At 37.4% G+C, this 23,420-nt stretch overlaps 1 protein-coding gene across 1 annotated transcript in view; it reads left to right on the top strand.

The window, feature by feature from the left end:
- The window catches only part of LOC111866397 (glycerophosphocholine phosphodiesterase GPCPD1), a gene marked incomplete at its 3' end in the record, with an annotated part of 56,870 nt that extends 37,765 nt beyond the window's left edge, over nt 1-19,105 (top strand). Inside the window, 7 exon segments of the mRNA XM_023855299.2 lie at nt 3,899-4,124; nt 7,780-7,935; nt 8,236-8,366; nt 9,201-9,336; nt 10,359-10,519; nt 13,801-13,948; nt 19,065-19,105. Coding sequence (XP_023711067.2) covers nt 3,899-4,124; nt 7,780-7,935; nt 8,236-8,366; nt 9,201-9,336; nt 10,359-10,519; nt 13,801-13,948; nt 19,065-19,105 — 999 coding nt within the window.
- Nucleotides 19,106-23,420: the final 4,315 nt, after the last annotated feature.

Raw genomic sequence — 23,420 nt, 5'->3', positions numbered from 1 at the left:
CCGATAAAGTTATAGTTTGACTTTGAAATAAACAATATTGTGATTAAGCAGAAATAGAGTATTTATTTGTATCAGTGGACTAGTTTTAAATGTGCAGTCTCCGCGTTGCCCCAGTTATTACCGTGGCACAACCCTGAGAAGAGTCAAAAGTGTTCTACCGAAGCGGGCAAACAATAAATAAACATAAAGATAGATAGGCAACGGTCACGAGAAGTGGTGAACAACGGTTGTGAGAAGTGACGGCAGTGTGCGGTTATATGGGTATGAAACTTTGTCTCTGACATTAAGGGAGGAACATAGATTGAGGGCGTTTGAGAACAGGGTGTTAAGGAAAGCATTTGGACCAAAGAGGGATGAAGTGACAGGAAGTTGGAGAAAACTGCATAATGAGGAGCTTCATAACTTGTACTCTTCTCCAAGTATAATTAGAATGATCAAGTCAAGGAGGATGAGGTGGGCAGGTCAGGTAGCATGAATGGGGGAGACAAGGAATGTGTATAGGATATTGGTGGAAAAGCTGGAATGAAAGAGACCACAGGGACGACCAAGGTGTAGGCGGGTGGATAATATTAGAATGGATCTTGGAGAGATAGGATGGGATGGTATTGATTGGATTGATCTGGCTCAGGATAGGGACCAGTGGAGGGCTCTTGTGAACACGGTAATGAACCTTTGGGTTCCATAAAATGCTGGGAAAATTTTGAGTAGCTGCTGAATTGGCGGCTCCTCAAGAAGGGCTCAGCTCCATGAGTAAATAAGTAAGTAAGTATGTATATAAACCAGTGCATCAAATTGATAGATGAACAAAGAGCCTATGAAGGCAATCATAGGAACATCTTTTTGACATATATACAGAGTGATTCAGAAAGATGGACACAATTTCAATTGGCTATATTTCCTGAACTATATGTTGCATTTGAATTCTGTAAAGTACATTTAAAAGAGGATGTTGTAAAGTTTCTAATATTATCGCTAGAGCACTCCAGCACCGCGCCAGTTGTAAGCGAGATGGCTACTATGCAACACAAGAATTTTTGCATTCGTGAGTTCAGTAAAAGTGAGTCTGCGACTGGGTGCAGTGTGCATTTCGTCGTAAGTTTAACATCCAACCTCCAACGAGGAAGAGCATTTATCGTTGGAATTAACAATTTGATGAAACTGGCTCTCTGTGTAAGGGTAAAAGCCCAGGCGCAAGATATTTGTCATCGAGTGTGAGATGAATTCAGCTAACGTCTAGATGTTATCCATGCAGCCGGAGGGGGGCACATTGAACATCTATAAACCTCCATGTGTGTATAATCAAATGTAATTTACAGAATTAAAATGCAACATATAATTCAGGAAATATAGCCAATTGAAATTGTGTCCATCTTTCTGAATCACCCTGTACATACCCTCTTAACTCGTTATATATAGGGCAGCCAAGGAGGAAAAGTCACTGTTCTGGGAGATTATAGTATGTCATTCTAGGCAAAAAAGTGTATATGTGCATATGTCCTTTTCCAAATGGTTTCTGAGTTAGAGCAGTTTCATTCTGCAGTAGTTTGGATTTGATGCCCAATGTCCTTCCCTCCTGCCATACTGTGCCACTATCAGAAGCATGTGAATTGGTGTGAAGTGTCAGTTGGCTGTTGTTTCTGTTGATAGTGATATTGTAGGAGTGTTGTGAAAACATGTCACACATCTTCACAGATGTTAAATACACTGATATGCTATATGTTTATGGCTTCTGCTATGGTAGTGCCACTGCTGCTGTTGAAGAAAACCATCAGTGGTTTCTTGTGAACAGAATTCCAGATCATAGAGAATTTTCCAAGGTGTTCAATATATTCCATGAATGTGGTAGCCTTCCCAGTGTTCCTGTTTGATCAGAATGGGCGCATCAGCAACATGTGAAGGAACAGGAAAATATTCTTGAAATGGTACAGCGTAGCCAAACTACTAGCATGCAAATACTTTTTACACGTCTCAGTGTTCCATGAACACATGTATGTTGAGCATTCATGATGATGGCTTGTGCCCATTTCACTCACAGCATGTGCAAAGTTTACACCCAGGTGACAGTGCCTTGCATCTAGAATTTTGTCATTGGTTACATACTAATCTCCAGTATCTTCCATTAATACTCTTCAGTGATGAAGCTACTTTCACCCTTATTGGAATCAACAACACACACAACTTACAATGATAGTCTCGTAATAATCCACATGGTACTCTGAAAACAAATTTTCAGCATCGTTTTTCTATGAATGTGTGGTGCGGAATGATCAGTGACATGTTGATTGGTCCTGTTATTTTAGACGATCTTATGACAGGACATAATTACCTAGACTTTATGCAAAATCGATTGTCAGAACAACTAGAAGATGTTCCTTTGTCTACACGGATCCCTATATACTTTCAACATGACAGAGCCCTTTCTCGTTATACCCAACTTGTGATGCAACATCTCAGTAACACTTTCCCCAATCGGTAGATTGGTTGTGGCAGTACCATTAACTGGCCACCAAGATCTCTAGACCTAACCCCCTTAGGTTCTTTTTTATGTGGTTGGTTGAAGAGTAAAGTACAGAGGAGAAAAGTGGATACACAAGACGAACTGTTCGATTGCATAATGAATGTTATTGCCAGCATAAAAGAATGTCAAGATATACTCAAACGAGCAACATGCCATGTCCTCACACAGACTGCAAAGTGCATTGATGTTGATGGGATTTTAAAAAAATTATTATAGTAGGTAAACTTCAACAACTTTGTCAGTAGATACTGGTGTGAGGAACAGTACATAATATCTCATTCTTATCAACAATTTTGGAACTGTACAGTGAAGTAGCTCTATCTTGGACACCATTCAGAATAGAATGCATGTACATATACACTTCTTTTTTTTTGCTTAGAATGACCGATACTGTAACCTCCCAGAATCTTGACCTTTCCACTTGGAACACACTGTGTGTGTGTGCGTGTGCTTGTGTGTGTGTGTCTAATGTAGTCTTTTGTCACACACTCCACAAGCCAAACTGGATCACTACATAAAAATATGACATCTTACAGGTAAGTACAAGTATTGTCATACATTTGGATTTTTGTAATTACATAGTTATATATGCACATACATACACACTGCTTCTCACAACTGGATCATATATAATTAAACCACTAGTATTAAATCTTGATGTAATTAAGTTGTATATTTGACTATAATTTTAAGATATAAGCTCTTTATATAGACAATTGCAAATATGTACAGTGTTTCCTATTAATGTTCATGAAACCTCTGTTGTGACAGAGCTGGGATAGCGAAATTCGTATAGCGACTGGCAATGGGCTGGACGACCAAGGGGTCAGAGTTCAAGTTCCATTAGGGTCAATAGTTCTCACTTCTCAATCTTGTCCAGACTGCAGCCTCCTATTCAATGGGTACCAGGGGCTCTTTCCCCGGGGTTGAAGCGGCCAGGCCGTGAAACTGACCACTCACCTCCAACTAGTGCCGAGGTCAAGAAAACGTGGGTCTATACATCCACTCCCCCATATGCCTTCATGGTATAGTGCTTAATTAATTAAGCCCAGGGACAACTTTACCTTTTTATACTGCATCAGAACAAGATACATGTAGCTAAGAAACTTTTTCTTGACACCATTGCATCTCCATAAATTTGTTGCACCATTTTTATGTGATTGATTTTTCACCAGTTTTACCTAAAGATGATGTGTAATAGCTTTCACAGACTGTGTCAACTGTTTTTTGACAAAGGAACATAATGCTATGTGAGTAAAATTCATACTGCTTTTGTACAAGAAAGAAGTCTGAAAGATATTGTTACTCAATGTGCATTGCCTCATTCTTGTTATTTTATTGTCATGCCTCATATCATAACATTCTTTTCCTACACTGAAGATGCGCAGATGTCCGTGAAAACACAATAGCATCACTGAAGAATGCAGCTTCAGCAGGAGCTGATTTGGTAGAGTTTGATATTCAGCTTTCAAAGGACTTAATACCAGTCTTGTACCATGACTTTCATGTGTGCATTGCATTGAAGCACAAGAAGCAGCTGGCAGAGCATGACATGCTAGAGTTACCAGTGAAGGAGCTTACACTGGAACAGTTACAGCATCTAAAGGTATAATATCAGTTAATCCTCATTTGCTGTTTGTTGCTGTGAAATTCCTGATGTTAGCTATAGGGGATTTGTTTCTATACATCTCACTCTTTGGAACAGCTTTAGGTACAGAAAATACTTTAAAATATGGCTTAGGAACTAGGTAGATGGCATCTGCCCACATCTACCCACATTTTCACATGTGGATTTATTGAATTATGAAATGAGTGTGACTGAAACATGCATGGGAAAACTATGTCCATACAAAATTTTAGTTAAAATGTCTTAGAGGAAGGGACATCTTGAGAGAAGATGTTAAAATGGACGTTAGAAGTATAGGTTGTGCTGAGGTTACCCAAATTGAATGACTGAGGGTACAAGATGGTGATGAGCATTTGTAGTGATAATGGTTAATATTCAGGTTATGTCATCCCAGGGAACTATCAATCTAGTAACTGTCTGTTCTTCAGTGAAGCCCCTGTACCAAATAGTTTAGCTGAAGGTTGTGGAGGTTTGAAGAGGTCTGAAAAATAACCAGTTAATTGTATAACAGGACTGAGGTTAATATTTAGAATGAATAACTGCAAATGTAAACTGTTATGTTACTAGTCGGCAAGGCAGAGATGATACATCACCATCTGTACAGGCACACTGTTGTTTTCACAGTATTCACCTTTAAGGTCACATACAAGAGAAAAATGCTACAAGCATTATCACTGGTTTTAGGAATTAGTCACTGTTTTTTGTCACGAATGCAGATCATATAGAATGAAGTTAATTGGACTGATTATCTCCTACTAAGTTTTTTGCATTATTTAACTAATGCCTTGTTTGATATAGCATAGCTTATTAGATTGCTATTTGGGTAGTGTTCTGTTTCAATGTTTGGGCAAAAATGACATAATGCACTTCTCTGATCTCTGTCAGTTTTGCTACTTCCAAGTGTGAGATTTCAGAATATGTTTTGTTCAGTCATGATTAAACTATGGTTGATTCCCCAGCTTCAGACTCAGTTTCCCAAAAATGATATTGCTGGACATAGTGCACTTGAACACCCAGGTGATGATATGCCACAAATATAAGGTGTGCATATTGTTGTCATATAAATGATGGGATACAAAGGAGCCGAATGTGACCATTTTGCCTTCTTTTTTTCTGAGAGTCAGGAAATAACCACTTGTGTGAAGGTTTTGAGCTACCCATTGATACATGGTGCGTTCAAGTTCTAAGGTCTCCGATTTCTTTTCTCACACAATTATCATACAAAAAATTTGAAACGTCTGTCAATTTTCAAGGTAATCTCCCTGCATCCGTACACATTTTTCACAATGTTGACGCCATGATTCCATGGCCACTGTGAACGCTTCTGAAGGAGTCAGTTTTGACCACTGGAAAATCGCTGATGCAATAGCGGCATGACTGGTGAATGTGCGACCACGGAGAGTGTCTTTCATCATTGGGAAAAGCCAAAAATCGCTAGAAGCCAGGTCAGGTGAGTAGGGAGCATGAGAAACCACTTCAAGGTTGTTTTCATGAAGAAACTACTGCATTGCCTACACCCGATGCGCTGGTGCATTGTCCTGGTGAAAGAGCACACGTTCAGCCTTTTCCAGCCATTTTTCTCGCAGTGCTGGAAGGAGCTTGTTCTTAAAAATATCTTTGTAGGATGCACCTGTCACCGTAGTGCCCTTTGGAACACAGTGAGTAAGGATCATGCCATCGCTGTCCCAATACATGGCCACCATCATTTTATCAGCACTGGCGCTTACCCAAAATTTTTTGGTGGTGGTGAGTCTGTGTGCTTCCATTGAGCTGACTGGCGCTTCGTTTCAGGATTGAAAAACTGCATCCATGTCTCATCCATTGTCACAATTGATGAAAAGAAAGTCCCATTCATGCCTTCATCATATGTCAACATCGCCTGGCAAATTGCCATGCGCGCAGCCTTGTGGTCGTCCGCCAGCATTCGTGGCACCCGCCTGGAGGACACTTTCCGCATTCGCAGGTCTTCATGCAGGATTGTGTGCAGAGATCCCACGGAAATGCCAACTTTGGAGGCGATGTTTTCCACACTCAATCAGCGATCCTCCAAAACACCTTTCTCAACTTGCTCGACCATGTTGTCACACTGGCTGGTGCAAGGTCGAGATTGTTTTGGTTCGTTGTCACACGACATTCGGCCTTCTTTGAACTGTCGCACCCATGAACGCACATTTTTCACGTTCATGACACCATCACCACATGTCTCACTCAACTGGCGATGAATTTCAATGGGTGCCGCACCACGCAAGTGGAGAAAACGAGTGATAACTCGCTGTTCTTGTAACAAAATCATCGCCATTTTAGGTATCCAAAACACTCCTCACTATCACCGCCGCCACTAGAGTTCTGTGTGCCATACAGTGCTGCCATCTCTGTCACGCATTCACAAAGAGTGCACACATATTTTAAACTAAACCGCATGTGTCTATCTGCTTCCAGTCCTGAGAAAAAAGATTGGAGACCTTAGAACTTGAACGTCCCTCGTAATATTGGAGGTCCTGGAAACTGGATGCTATATCTACTGAGTGTACTGAGTGCCTGAAACATGTTTATTGTACCCTGTTATTTATCACTGTCCATAAATTGTAAAAGTTCACAAAAGAATATTACCTCTTTCTGTTTTAGTAATGTGATTTCACGTCTTGTGATGTCCAGGATGTGTGCCTGTTTTTGTTATATAAGAATTATCCTTACAGCACCCATTACAGACCTATTATACTTTTAACTGTTCATATTGTGTACTTTCTTATTCTTAACTTAATGATACATAGTCATGGATACCTGTATACAAATATAATAAAAAGGCAGATCATAAAATTCTGGGCACTTGCCTGTTAGTTGGATTTAAAGCCTTCAAAGTTGTCTCCAAATTTAACAAAATGATATCAGTGGTTTATGTACTTGTTGAAGCATTTCTGGTACTCATCTTTTGGGTATTCAGTACCTGTATGACATTTAGGGTAATCTCTAGACACCTTCTGTAATTTCTTTTTCATTTGAAAGTCACTAGGTGCTGTATCTGGTAAAGATTGAATGAGAAAGTGATCCAATGCATTGTTATGATCCAGCATCCATGTTCTCAAGCTGTTTCTTTCAAGCCCTATCCCTCAGATATTTCAGAACGGCCAAATTGACTGTCACTGTCAGTATTATTAAAAACATAAAACAGTGGTTCCCTCTGTTTGCTCTGATGCTGGACAAGGCATGATTCATCTTTCAGCGAAGTTGTTTCCTTTTCAAGTTGAATAAACCACTCAGATGGTGGTGCAGTTGACAGTTTCTTCTCCATATGCATGCTTGCACATTTCATAGGTTTCTGTGGCCTTCTTTCCAAGTTTTGTGAGAACTTAATGCACATGCATTCCTTAATGTCATTCATTTGACTATGCAGTGGTCACTAATAACGTGTACACAGTACAGTGTTTTCTCGCAGTTGATAGCAATGATTTCTCTCCTGTCAATGTGAAGTTAGAAACACTTTTCAGCTGTAGCCTGTTAACCCTCTAATGTGTGTAATTGATATTTATCAAAATCAGTCTTAGAATTTTTATGTCAGCTTCCATGTATTCAAAGCAAAATGCCCAGCAGTCAGTATTTCACAGAAACTGGTACTGATCTTCATTAAAACCACCAGGTGTACCACTTGGCTGAAGGGAAGAATAAAAGTCAGCGCTTCTTTGATGAAGACTTGGAGGAGCATCAACCATTCCCAACCCTACATAGGGCGTTAGACTCTGTTGACCCTCATGTGGGATTCAATATTGAGATCAAATGGACCATGCAGCTGAAGGTATGTCTTTCTATATTTGTTGGGAGCAAATCATGCTTTTGTTCTTCAGCAAAGACAGTCACCGTTTCTGGGATTATATCTGTAAAGAAAACACTTAAAAACACTGAGGAAGAGGATGTGAAAGATAATTACTGTTCACAATGGATTTATTATTCAATAACGGGGTTTATTATGAAGTAAAATAACATTGACAGTGAACCATATTACCCTTTGGAAGAGAGTTTATTTCCTTTGATCTTGCATAGAAACATTGGCAGATAGGTTGCAGAATTTTATTTTAGTGTTATGTCTTGCTTACAGGATGGTACATATGAGCTGAACCACCCATTTGACCTGAACATGTATCTGGACACTATTCTTAAGGTGGTTCTCCATTCTGCAGGCAGTCGTAAGATCATATTCTCATGCTTCCATCCAGACATCTGCACAATGTTAGTTATCAGTTGTGTTATTACTTTTAATGCATTATTTTCACGAAATTAGTACGTGCTGGGAAGATCATATCCATATGTCTACCCATCTGTGTGTTTCATTTCCAAAATTACTCTGTGAATTTTCATTTTATAGTTTCATTCCATGCTAAAGGTTCTGACATAAATCCCCTCCCCCTCCCTCTTGATTTCCATGTTCATTTTTGTCCTGTCAGTTCAGTGTAACCTTACTCTACATGAAGCCATGACACAGGTTCAGCAGTTGTCTGAAGAACAACTCAGAGTAGTACATGACATGGAATGTAAGTCTGATTAAGATCTGTAGCATTATTTTTTAAACACTTTTCAATGTGAGGAGTGCTCTGGGGTATAACTCTTCATAACCAACACTGTGAGAGCCTCAATTCCAAAGTTTTTCAATACGTGTAATATTTAAAAAATTACTGTGAAATATATCAGAAACTTCAAAGCTGTGTATTATCTTTACCATAACCAAAGGTAAAGATAAAGTTGTGCTTATGCCAAAGTTCCGCATTGTGAAAACATATGGAAGACTGGAGGTAAAGCTTCACGCATTCTTAACCTCAGCACTGGATTTAGGTGAGTGGTTAGCATGTATTGGTCACTTTACCTCTGGTACTCATTGGTTGGACCCCAGAAACAAACTGAATAGAGTGTCCCAGACAAATTAATGTCTGTCAAGAATATATTTGAAACTTATAAATTTACATTAAGGCTAGTTCAAGATACAGAAACTCCAACATATTTGGGAAATATTAGTGTCTTTCAACTTGTTAGTCTATAGTAAGTACTTATAGTGATGTACTGTTGCAGGCTTCGTCTTAAACAGAACAAGTATCCTGTCATCTTCCTAACTCAGGGAGTGACAAAAAAATATCCTGCTTACAGGGATCCTCGGACACAGACTATGTCAATGGCTGTGAACTATGCTATTAGTGCTGGAATACTTGTGAGTTGAAGTTTTTAAATATGTATTTAACTGTAAGAAGTTTCTTTATTACGATGTATATGCCTGTTTGCCATACTGAATTACAGTACATTCATCGCTTGGGTTATGGTATAACAAACTGAATAACAGGAAACAAAAAATACACGAATGTTTGGAAGATGTCTGTTGCTTCTTCTTCTCTTTTCTCCTTGTTTATTTTCTTTCTTTTCTTTGTCTTTCAAATTACAGTAAAGATGACACTCACATAACACTAGTTTATTGGTCATATTGTTATATCAGGTATTTGAGGACATTATAATGGAGTGCACTGACATATTTTTTGAGTCCACTGTGAATGTTTTAATTTGCCATTAAGTATATATTTTGTCTTTGTGTAGTAGCAGCTGCCCTTTAGTGATACATCCACAAGGTAAATATTAAATACTTTAAAAACTGTTCCTTGAAGTTACTTTTGGACTGTATCTGTATGGATTTGAATTGAATGTTGAATCCCAACTGAAGCTGTAGTGTCTGTTAGGAGCTCTAACAGTATTTTGTTGAGACAGGTTTTGTAAAATATTAGGGTGATCGTATGAATGGCAGTGAAATGGCTGGCGCAGCATGTGGCATGCAGAGGAGAGATGAGAAATGTGTACAGAGTTCTGCTCAGAAAACATGGAAGGAAAACACCACTTGGAAAACTTTGCAAAAATCGGAAGATAAGATTAAGGAAAACTTCAAAGAAATAGACTGTGAACTGAATTAATTTGGTGGAGTAAAGTTTTCATTCCTGAGCTCTTGTGAATATTATAATCTTCTGGATTGCATAAATGGCAGGGAAGTTCTTGATCAGTTGAGCAACTGTAAACTTCTTGAGCACAACCTCTTCTTCATCAAGTTACACAGTTGGTATAGTTTATCCACACTGTAATGAGGTATATTATGAGTTCACATCACATTTGACACAGCTATATTTCATTTGTTTAGAAAAATATTACAGTTCTCATGAAACAGCTATGTTTACACAGTAAATATGTCTCTAGGGTATTAATGCTCATACAGAAGACATTCTACGAGACACAACCCAAGTGAAAATGGTGATGGATGCAGGGCTTATCATCTTCTGTTGGGGTGATGATAACAACAATCCTGCCACAATCAAGCATCTTAAACAGCTTGGTATTCATGGTGTTATTTATGACAAGTATGAAACATAAAACTATTAATTCACTTATAAATTAAGAGCATATTAAATTTAAGGAGTGCTTGCTACCATTAAGTATCTTTTGTCTTCTTGTATTCTGAAACCCTGAAGGTTGTATTTATAAAATTGTAACTTACTTTTTTTTTTATGGTTTTGATAGTCTTTTCACGTTAAGGAAAGAACATAGGTCATGGGTGTTCAAGAACAAAATGCTAAGGGGAGTATTTGCATTTAAGAGAGAGGAAGTAACAGGAGGATGGGGAAAATTACAGAGTAAAGTGCTTCATAATTTGTATTCTTCAGAAAGTATTATACGGGTATTCAGGAAAGATAAAGTGGGTGGGAAGTTCCACTCCATGATGTAAAAGTTGGTGTTTTGTGCATGTAGAATGTGAGCGGGATTTTGGATCATGTCTTTTATTCAGGTTCAGTTAATTCTGAGGGATATGTAAGGCAGTCAGTGCAAGGGAATCAGTAACCTGTGCTGTATGATGTTATCAATGCAACTGTCAAGTATATAAAAGGTAATAGTCCATGCTATGAGTGTGTATAGTTGAAAGACACTGTCAAGGCACAGTGACAAATTTTCTTTTTCATTGTAACATGATATGTTTAGCATCTTGTGGTTTATTTTTCACTGTTAAAATTTGAATGTGAATTGTGATTTACCTAGACATTTTCAAAATTCGGTTGGGTTGTGTTGTTTTCCACTTTTGTAAACAGAGAAGAAACGTGTTACATGTTGATGAGTGGACCACTCTTTCTTAACCAGTTCTGAGGGGTTGAGCAGTAGTGTTCAGCGTGGAAGGAATTTACTTACTTCTTATGCCTTCACTATTTATAAACGTTAAATTGTATTGTTTTGTCATTTCTTCAAATGTAACGTATCACATGCAGTGGGTGTGTTATGAAATAATAGAACCCAGAACATTTACAAATTATGTAGGTGAGTTAGAAAGGTTCTGCAGTGATTTATTTTAAAGTTTGTTGTGTAGGTTGCACTGTTTTTTTTTTCATGAAATCCTTACGTGATTGTGAAATACTTCTGACCTTCACTGGCCAGTTGTAGTGTTGTAGCAGAATTAACATAGTTGCTTTGCTCTCCCTACAAACCAAAGATGAGCAGCATGCAGTGATGCAATTTTTTGAGGGGACTAAAGGTGTATCAGGGGCAGAAATCCATCACACACATTCACCACAAAATGAAACAGTTCTTTATTGCAGCACTGTACGATGGGGTACCCAAAAGAAACAGAACTAATTTTTTTGTGGGCAGAGCTTTTGTAGTACTGCGTTTTTCCGCTATGAGCGCATAGAGCCAACATTCCCGAGTCGATAAGCCGACTACCATTGCTTCAGAAGGTAACGACTAGTTTCGGCAGAGTTTATAGTGACAGCTGTTTTGTGTGATCGTCGTTTTTGCAATGGCTGATTTTTGTGAACAGCATGCGGCAGTGAAATTCTGCTTTTTGCTTGGGAAAAGTGGAACAGAAACTAATGAAATGTTAAAAACGGCGTACAAGGATGATGCTATGGGGAAAACTCAAGTGTTTGAGTGGTTTTCCCGTTTCAAAAATGGTGAAATGTCAATTGATGACAAACCTCATTCTGGTCGTCCTTCCACGGCCCGAACACATGAAAATGTTGAAAAAATTCGTGAAATCATCAAGGAAGATCGACGACGGACCATTGAAGAAATTGTGGAGCTGTCGGGAGTGACTTGGAGCTCAGCGGCCAGATTTGTGGCAGTCGGGTGACTGGTTTTTCCATCATGACAATGCCCCTGCTCACACAGCCCTGTCTGTACGACAATTCTTGACCAAAAATGGTATGACCCCTGTTCCTCACCCTCCATACTCACCCGACCTTGCCCCGTGCGACTTTTTTTTTGTTTCCTCAAATGAAAAGAGACATGAAAGGAAAAAATGACAGAGGCGCTGTCAAGCATCTCAAAAGATGAATTTAGACAATGTTTTGAAAAATGGAATAAAACACTAGACTAGTGTATTGGTGTAAGTGGAGAGTACTTTGAAGGGAATTGAAGGTTTGTGCTTAAAATTTGAATAAATAAGTTTAAAAAAAATAAGTTCGGTTTCTTTTGGGTACCCCCTCGTATATATGACTAGAGAACCATGTTAAAAAACTACCACACAAATGTCATTGTTGAAGAACAATCAGGAGACCTGGCCATATCCACTACAGAGGAAAACAGAATGAGTGTATGCCATGATTCTGAATAATTGATGGGTTGCTATGAATGAAATGGTGCATTGTATGCATGTCAGTCATGGTTATGCTTGTGGATTCATTCAAGACTGATTCAGATTTTATTAAGTTTGTGCAGGAGAGCAGAGAACAACTGTTTTTACAATCTGCAAAGGCCTATCGAACCATTCTCACAATGAATATGACACTTTTGAGAGACTATGACTGGGGACAAGACATAGATCAACCATTACACTCCAGAAAGCAAACACCATTCAAGAATGTAAGATTTGAGGCTTTCACGGCGGTGACTATGAAGAAAGCAGTCTTCTGGGATTTGGTTAACACCACATATACACGGTGCCAAATCCCAGAAGACTGCTTTCACCATTCAAGAAAAAGTTCAGAACTCAACCATCAGCAGAAAAAGTGTTGGTGACACTTTTTTAGGATGCACATGGCTAATTCTGGAACACTACCAAGAGAGTGGCACAAGAGTGGCCATTTTAGCGAAATACTTTGGGACCATTTGAAACCAGCTATTTAAGAAAATGCTTAGAACTGTTGTTGAAAGGTGTTGCAATGTTGTTGTCCACACACCATTGAAAGCCTGCACCAACTGAACTTAGAGGTGTTGAAGGATGCTCCATATAGTCCTGGTCTGGCTTTTTCTAGCACTTGTTTGGTCCACTCAGAGACACTTAGGGAGACCTCCATTTTACCAGTGACCAAGAACTGAAAGAAGCTGTGCATGCATGGCTTGTCACTCAACCAAAAACATTTCTTTCTGATGGCATACAGAAGCTTTTGGACTGCTGCACTAAGTATGTTGAAAAGGGTGGGGACTATATAGAAAACTGATGCTGTTCTTCATACTCATTGTAATTGTATTATTTAATAAAAAATTGATTGCAACTTTCTCATTCACCTTTGTAATTATAGAAACACAGTATGTACCAAGTAGGAAGTGGCAGGTTAAGTTGGAAGATGTCATAGATAATTTTGCGATAGTGCTGCTTCCTATATTTCTTTAGTTTTGTACTCATACTTGTGTCTTGTGATTGCTTTTCAATTAGAATTGACAAGTACAGCTCCAAGGAAGTTAAGGAGAGTATATTTCTGGTTGAAGCAAGGGAGATGCAGAACCAGCTGCTGAAAGCAGCAGAGGAGCTGGAGGATGCTTCACAGTCACCTCTTCCTTCCATATCATTGCCTCCAACTTCGGTAAGAATTACTGCATTTCATTTGTGGAGACTGGGTACCAAAGAACTGAAACTTTAATATGGGAACTTTGGTGAAAGTCAGTGTAAAGAAATGGAAAGAATTAGAGTAGAGTGGTGTTTCAAAGAAATTAGAAGCACCCTCTACATTCATTTGTTATTCCCTCATGAATAGGTACATAAAATGTTGAAAATTTTGTTGTCATAATACAATTAGTCTAAACAGGGCAATATTTATTATTTTGTGATTCTCACATTGTTTCCATGGAAATTAAACACGAGAATAATCTATTTAACACAACATTTACAGTATTTAGGTTAGAATAAAAAATATGAAAAATCAGAATGACCAGCACATTGAATAAGCCTTGCAAAATTCAGCAATTTATTTTCCACAGCAGTGCCTGCTTGATGGCGGGTGTTCAGTGCTGTAAATGTTCACTGTACTGTACTGATTTGGAAAACATTTGTGAGGAGTGACTTTTTCCTGAACTTTGTCTGTATAGGTTTGTAATTACTAAACTATCTTAAAGAATGTATTTGCCATCTACAACCAGTAAATTCATGTGGTTTCAAATGGTAGAAGGCAGGGGTTAAAATGAAAGAAGGCATATTTTCAGTACTGAAAATAACATGCTTGAATATTGCTGTTTACCAGAGTACTGTAAAGGAATGCAACCATGCATTACCTTCTGAATATGAATGACAGAAGTTGCTAGCTATAGCTGACACTGGTTTGAGGATACCTCAGTAGAATGTTGCCTCAGACATTGTTCGTACAGTTTTTTCAATATCTTCTCAGTCATTATAGCAATTTATAGAGAAAAAATTATAAAAATTGTATTTATTGCTTGGATTTTGTTGTATATGCCATTAATTAAATAATTTTCCTGGGGAGTAATGTGTGGCCGGCACGTAAGGCTGACAACCTTACCACCATCTTTGATCCAATTGTCTAGTTAATGTGGGACCCTCAGTGTCTCACAACCCTATGGGCCTTCACGACCTGTTACAAGGATAGCTTTACTTACTTATTCATGGAGCTGAGCCCTTCTGGAGGAGCTGCAAATTCTGCAGCTACTCAAGAATTTCCTAACATTTTATGGAACCCGAAGGTTCATTATCCTGAGCCAGATCAATCCAATCAATACCATCCCATCCTATCTGTCCAAGATCCATTTTAATATTGTCCACCCACCTATGTCTTGGTCTTCCCAGTGGTCTCTTTCCTTCTGGCTTTCCCACCAATATCCTATACACATTCCTGGTCTCCCCCATTCATGCTACGTGCCCTGCCCACTTCATCCTCCTTGACTTGATCATTCTAATTATACTTGGAGAAGAGTACAAGTTATGAAGCTTCTCATTATGTAGTTTCCTCCAACTTCCTCTCACTTCATCCCTCTTTGGTCCAAATGCTTTCCTTAAGACCCTGTTCTCAAACGCCCTCAGTCTATGTTCCTCCCTTAATGTCAGAGACCAAGTTTCACACCCATACAGAACCACAGGCAAAATTATAGTTTTCTATATTCAAATTCTTATGTTTTTGGACAGCAGACAAAAAGACAAAAGGTTCTAGACTGAATGGTAGCAAGCATTACCCGAGTTCAATCTTCTCTTAATTTCCCCCTGAATCAGGTTTCGATCCGTTATCATTGTTCCCAAATATCTGAATTGTGCCACATTTCCAAAACGTCTGTTTTCTGTCTTTATATCATGATTTTGCCCTGCATTTTGGTGATGAGACAGCAACATATACTTAGTTTGCTCAGTGTTTACTTCTACACCAACCTCTTTACTTGCGTCAATTAAAGTTTGTGTGTTTTTCTTTATGGTATCTACATTACAGGGATAGCTTTACTTTACTTTTTTTTTTTACTTTTTATTCCATCATATAAATTAAACATGAATTATTTGTTATGGAGTCATATTTTTTCATATAATTTACACAGGTATATATATAAAAATCCTTTTGTTCATTATGTCTGTTTCTGTGTTTGATTTTCTGGCAAAGATAATGGAATTTTTACAGTGCAAGAAATGAACCATGTTCACTGTTGTTTCACTGCTTGGCAACCATATTATGCATCAGATAATTCTGGCAGTGGTTGTATATAATAAGATCTAGGTCAACAGGAATATGTATTACATGTACACCCATTGCTTGGAAATGGGTTGATAAACAAGTTCTCATAAAGACATATTCTTGGTAAACAGTCCATTGCTAGGTCACGCAACAATAGGATGAATGTTTATAGATTGTTGCTAGGCAACAATCAACATGCCAGTGGACTGGTGAGATAGCTATCATGTGACTTGTTTTCATTGTTGTCTGCACCATGCCCAGTGCTAAGCAACAGAACTGTAAACACATCTTACAATAATAGGTGTTTTCTCCGGGGGTCTGCGCCGAAGTTTTATAAGGGAGACTGAAGGTCATTTGCAGTCAGTCATAGCTGAGAAGCTGTGAGTCATGGACATGAAGCCGTCATGGAAAGGATTTGTGAGGATTCAGATGTGAAGTGTTAACAGACCTTCAAAACTTTATGTGCTATAGTTACTGTAATGTTAAAGAGCGTAAGAAATAATTGTTGATATGACTAGTGAAGATCCAATAAATCAGTTCACCAATCCAAACCTGCATGTTGATCACTGATACAGGTGACAATATTGTAAGGTGTATAGATGCTAACAATCGTGAAATGGGCAATTATATGAGACCAATATCTGGGCAATGGCTGGGTAAACACATTTCCGCAGCAATGGTTACACATGACAGTTAACAAGAGTTCTGCATGGGTGGCTGTGACAAGAGGACTTAAGCATGTGAAGCTGATGAATCTCCACTGTTAGAAGCTGTTGCCAAGGAACAGCTGGGAAGACTCAGCAGGTTGGAAAAGGCTTAGTAGTTGCTGTGATGGTTTGTGAAGCGTGAAAATCAGCTATAGTGTTGTAAGTGCTTGTAGTTCTGAGTGATGTGTATAAGTGATCAATAAATCCGAGTCACCAATCTTTACTCTGTCTGTAGTCACACATCACATAAATTGTGACAATATTCGTAAGACTTCGATAATTTGTGTCTATATCTACAGTGAACTCAAAGAAACAGGATGGTTTAGTATGAATTTGATTAATCTTACCCAAGATATGGACCAGTGGCAGCATGTTTTGACACGGTAATGAACTTCTGGGTTCTGTAAAATGCTGGGAAATTCTTGAGTATCTGAGTGATTAGTGGCTTTTCAAGAACTCATCTCCATGGCATTAGTTAATTCTTTAAACTTCAAGCTATCTGATATCCAGGAGTCCAGAATCTCATGGAATCTGCAAAAATTTGAAAGAAAATTTACCATTTTAAGAAGTTAATTCAAAAATAAAGTTGTGACATGCATACATTCAGCTACCATCATCATCATCTCGTGGTGTTACCATTAAAAAGTCATGGCCTTTTATTACATTGAATATGTGGTTCTATTCCATTATATCTGAAATCTTGCATCATCCATCCATATGTTTACTGAGAAGAGATTCACGCAAGAACTAAAGTCAAACATGTTGTTTTGATTTTGAAACAGAAAATTGAAATATTAAAAGACAGGAAAATTGTGAAAATCACATGAAAGTGTGGTTCCATAATAGTTTTCCTCATGTTATCATCATGCCCCACTCCCTGTATGTGGCGTATAATGGAGAGTTTACTCCGCGTGCGTGCATATAAACATATACCTGTTTAAGAAAGTCCTGACTGATTTCAAGTACTTACATTAGTAACACTAATTTAGATGTGTTAATAAATCAAGTGTCACATGTTATTAGGAGCTTTAGATTTCCTGGAAAAGCAGTGGGTCTCCTTTATTGTGTGTTATACAGTAAATATCAGTGCTATGAAGTCTGAGTTGTTGACAGCACTGTTGAACAAACAAATAAAGTAACTATTTTAACGCCAGTATTGTCATAGCCCAGACTATTATTACACAATTTTAATTAATCATAAATATACAAATAGCCGAATAAACACAAGACTGTTGCAGTGGACTGAGCTGAAAGGATAATACAGGGTTTTTACAAATGAACTATCATTATACACTTTTAAAAATGTGTTTTCAACTTACTAATAATCCTGAGAACACTATAAGAATATCAGTGGAAACAGTTCAACTTTTTCATGTACAAATTTAACTCCTTCATATCTCTTGGTTTTTTGGCACACTTATCTCTTTTCCGTTCTTCAAAATTAGCCTCGTGGTATAAGTGTGAAATGTAAAATTTCATCTCTCCTTGACACTGCTTAGCAGTATATTCCCTGCTTCAGTTTTGCCTCTTACAATTTTAGAAATGTTCTTAATATCTCAGCTACAGTTGTACCGCTTTCCTTTACAAGGATACACAGCTCCACCAAATTATAATATAGTGTAACCCTGATGTAATGAATGTGGTGGTAGCTTACAACAAGAACTTCATTATAGTGACAAAAATCTCATGTAAAATGAGGTCTATATTCCAACACTTATGTTTTGACCAGTAATTCCTGACGTAATGGCAGCTTCCCTCTGTACTTTCGTACACCAACAGTATTTGCAATATTTTATCTCAAAATTTTTGTAGTCGATGGTGGTTCATAAAAGTACCATTAACCCACACTCTGGCCTCTTCCTTATCTAGGAGAAGAAAGTCCACATTCCAGAATTAAAATATTTTATGCCAGAATGGTGAATTGATATGGCCTTGAGGCATAAGTTCTTAGCATGTATGTGCAGAGCAATTATAATGTGTGATCACCTTATTTCAGTTGGTACATATATAGGAGTAACTTTTATATGGTAATTAGTTTTTCGTGTGTTATACAGAATGTTTAAAAGAAATAATGCTGTACTGAATTAGACTTTTAGAAGTAGGATATGAAGTGAACTGGATAGTTCAGTGTGGGATCTTGTGAAAACAGTGACAGATCTTTGGGTAAGGATGTAAAACATTTCATGAACAGCTGTGAACTGCTTGGGAATATTCTGAACTCTGGAGTTATAGAATTTTCATGACATTACATCAGATGCAATTTCCATTCATTTCTGCAGCGACAATGTAAGAGAATGTTTCATAATAGTTCTCTGTTGATTCTGCAGGAATTTGAATTAGATGACTTGGAAAATACTCAGAAGAGACTGTCAGCAACTTCAGTATTGTCCTCATAGCCCATTCGCCGAGTTACTAGTGCTGAACATAGTCTCACTGAAACTTCCACTGGAGAAGGAAACACAAAAGAGTGTTGATGCTGAAGCATGCTGAGTATGCAGGATAAGGTATTCTACATAAAGCAAAATTAGAAAAACATGAGATGAAGTTTCAGATTCTGAAGTGAAGTATTTACAAAACAATAAATAAATCTTAATTTTTATATTGCTGTAATATTACACACTATGATTCAGATTTTAAGATAGTGTTGTCACTTAGTTTTCTTTGAAAGTGATAATGTCACAGGTATCATACTTCAAAATATTATTAGTTGCACTTGTAAATACTGCATTGCAGTGTCCTGCATTTTCAGGGTGGGGGGGGGGAAGGTATGTGTGTGTATGTTGTAGTTAATATATATTTATTCACAACTGTGGAACTTGTGTATTGATTACAGCATACCGAACTTAAGATAGTGGCTTATATTTCTGTATTTTTGTGTTAGAATACAGAAGTCAGCAGGCATTAAGTATCTATGTACTTCATTCATTCCATTTCAAGTTCAGCTTTGAAAGTTGAGAATGCAGTTCTATTTGTCACCATTCATCTATGCCATCTGGGTCAGAAAGTTTTTAATAGATTTTTGTGTGATACTTGCCAGACTTCACATTTTTATGCTGTACTGGACTAAAACATGTCTGAATATTATATTTTTGACTTGTGATGGATTTATTAATTCTCAAAACCAGGAATAATTGGGCTGGTGATGGCCAGCAGCAGTTTACCTGACTGGCCGACCAGACTGTGATGTTGTCATGTCATGGGAGGGGAAAACATAACTTTTTTGATAATGGAAGTATTTGAATGCTCTGAGACCAGTGGCTTAATTTAACATGACTAATGTCACAACTTGCATCATGATCCTCCCATCCTGAGTTCTTAACTAGTGTATGTCTGGCAGGTACCCCATCTGTCCCTCCCTTTCACTCCAGACTGTTCTTTCAACGTGTGTCACTTCAGACATTTGGAAACAGTTCTACTTGTGATATTCCCTTCCCCAATTTCCAATACAATTATACGAACTGCTCTTTTCCATCTCAAATTCTAATTTTTATTCAAGACAGGAGCCTAGTTCACATTCATACATATTTGCGTAAATATGTCATGCATGGATAAGATTCAGATCAGTTAGTCTGTGGTCAGATAATTAGGAGGTAACTATACTTGTCCTTTTCAGTAATTTTGGTACCCAGCGCAAGAACAAGGTACTAGTACTTGAGTTCCAGAAGAGATGTTCTTAAAATTAATTGCTGTATGACTTTTAGTACATGAAACATGTTGTGTGTTCTGGCCATATAGTAATATACTTTTTCAGCTGTCTGCTTGGAGAATCTTATTATACTCCATCTACTATGTGAATGAGGGTGTGCCATCAGTTAGTGGTGTAGACCATTATGCCATCATTATGAAGTTACTAGATTTTATTCTAACATACTTCCAGTGTTCATATATTGGAGATTCAGACACAGGATTTTTCTTCCATAATGTTGGCTGCACAAGGGGTAACATCCTGGTTCATAGAGGTGGACTACACTTTCCTAGCAGTGTTGGCTTTAATTGTTACTCCACTGTGCAGAAACAAGACTGGTTAATTTATTGTGACATAATATCACTGTGGACAATAATGTTTTGTTAATCCACTATCAATCCTAGTACAGCAAAGAAGTTTTGTGGTTTCCCTGCTTAAATTGGTAACAGTCATGGTAGTAACCATTTTTGCAAGTTTTATAAATTCATATGTTTGACAATACTGTTAAGGCCTACCTCAGTAAATCATAAATATAACACTTATAATTCTATACAGAAGTTCTGTCTTTGAAGTGCAGAAAAGTGTACCTTTGCTTTTGGTATTTTAAGTGATGGCTGGCAAGTAATACATTAGTATTTATCATATTTATTGAAGCGTTGTGTATTAAATAACAGAATGACATACATAGTTCATGATGAGTATTTTGTTGTGTTACATAAGTTATCTTTGACTCATAGAAGTGTGAAATAGGTTCAGAATAAATCCTAATGACAAACTAAATCCATGCAGCAGAGGCCTTCTTAAGAAACTAAGAATTGCAGCTGCATATTTTTGTGTTGGTTACAAACCATAAATAACATGAACTTTGAGATTAAGTTGATGGAGTTTGTAAGGAACTGCTATAATTTTGCTGGACCTTCCAAATGTAAAACAATGAAAGTGTATTCATACAGAGAATTGGATGTTGTGCTTCTACAGATACAAGCAGAAGGAGCGTCTGTCTGTGGTCCCATGTGTGCTCAGAGAGCCAAGTTTTTCATGAAGTATTGACATGGAATGTGAATTGAAGACCCACATGTTTGTGGCCTATCATATTTCAGCAGTAAATTTCTGTGTTATTTGGTTGGGAAGTGTACTATCAATGTTCATCCTTTCAGTATTGTAGGGTACTATCTGCCCCAGATTCTGTTTCTGCACCCTTGACACTCATAGATGATAGTGGAAATTAATGTTGACAGAAGTTGCTTTTCATTTTATGTGCCAGCTAGAGAAAGGTATATGAGGTAATATATTATCAGTATTTAAGTTAGAAATAATATGGATACAAAAATTTAGGATAAAAATAATGTCTTATGTGTTAAGCACCCAGTACAGGTAATTATTTCCATAATTCTTTCTCTTATTTGTACTTTTTCTTATTTTCTTTNCTTACTTACTCACTCACTCATTTTATTTCATCTGTTTTGTTACATAGTAACACTTGGAGAAGTCATTTGGTAATACAAGTTAACAAAATAAATCTACAAAATTACAAGCATACTACTAACATTTGTTACAATCATAAGCAATATATATATATATATACTTACTTACTTACTCACTCACTCATTTTATTTCATCTGTTTTGTTACATAGTAACACTTGGAGAAGTCATTTGGTAATACAAGTTAACAAAATAAATCTACAAAATTACAAGCATACTACTAACATTTGTTACAATCATAAGCAATATATATATATATATATATACTTACTTACTTACTCACTCACTCACTCACTCACTCACTCACTCACTCACTCATGGAGGTGAGCCCTTCTGGAGGAGCCGCCATATCTGCAGCTACTCAAGAATTTCCCAGCATTTTATGGAACCCAAAGGTTCATTACTGTGCCAAGCATTTCAAAAAATATACAAACTACTATATACAGCTCATGAATGAAGTCAAGTTTCATTATTGTTGAGCAATGTGTCTGCTTATTTTATCTTATGATATACAGTCCCTAAAAGATGCAGATATTGCATTGAAAGGGTAATGAATTTCCATTAATATGTATAATATAGATGGTACAGTAAAATTGTAAAGCTTCATTTTCTACAGATCCATCATGGAACCATTAAAGTATATATATGAACAAGAAATTGTTCTGGTTGTAGGTTGTTTATAGAACACTGAATTGTATTGGTTTTAGTCCATTTATAGAACAAATTATTGTAAATAAGAATTGGATATAAAATGTTGAATCTTTGTTGATATTAAATTGTGTTGTATGTTTTATCGTCTCAGATGTTACATATGCTGGTTATATGTTGTTGGGATTTTCTGATACTGCAGAAATAAAAGAAAATGGATGATAAGTTCCTAGTTTGTTCACAGATTCTTCCTGAACTTTATTATGTCTGTTAATTTTGTCTTAATGCTTTTGTTGTTTGCACTGTTCCTATTGTTATTTCATTGTTACACAGCGAACATTTGCTTTTATGGATATTCCTACGCAACATTCTGTTGGTATTCAATTTGTTGCTGTGGGAATTCAACAATTTCCATTGTTTTCGTTGCTCAGCAATGGATGCAATATATCACGTTACAATATAATGACTGACCCACAGTTGTTACAGCCACTTTATAACAGCACTTCCTTTGCTACTTCTCCTGCTACTACTATGCCATATACTACTACTTGAGAAATAGAATAGACCATGCGGCAGAGCATACCACGTACATTAGACAACACAACAGTAACAGACATCCTGGAAATAAGAAAGAAGATAAATGCGTGCTTAAGAAACAGTTAACACAAACAAGTCTAACCAATAGAAGAATAAGACAAAAAGATGTGTGGCCTACTACAGCAACAGACATAGCTGAATACAGCATATGACACTTTTAAATTGATTTAAAATCAACTTTCCATCTTCAACTTTTAGTTCCAAACATATTGTGACATGCTGAGCTATGAGCCCTCCCCCACCCCCCGCCAGCCGTGATGCACCGAGTGA

The sequence above is a fragment of the Cryptotermes secundus genome, unplaced genomic scaffold (genome assembly GCF_002891405.2).
Source record: "Cryptotermes secundus unplaced genomic scaffold, Csec_1.0 scaffold41, whole genome shotgun sequence".
NCBI classification, from domain to species: domain Eukaryota; kingdom Metazoa; phylum Arthropoda; class Insecta; order Blattodea; family Kalotermitidae; genus Cryptotermes; species Cryptotermes secundus.
The sequence above is the reverse complement of the archived record's forward strand: the minus strand, read 5'-3'. Positions and strand labels throughout refer to the sequence as shown.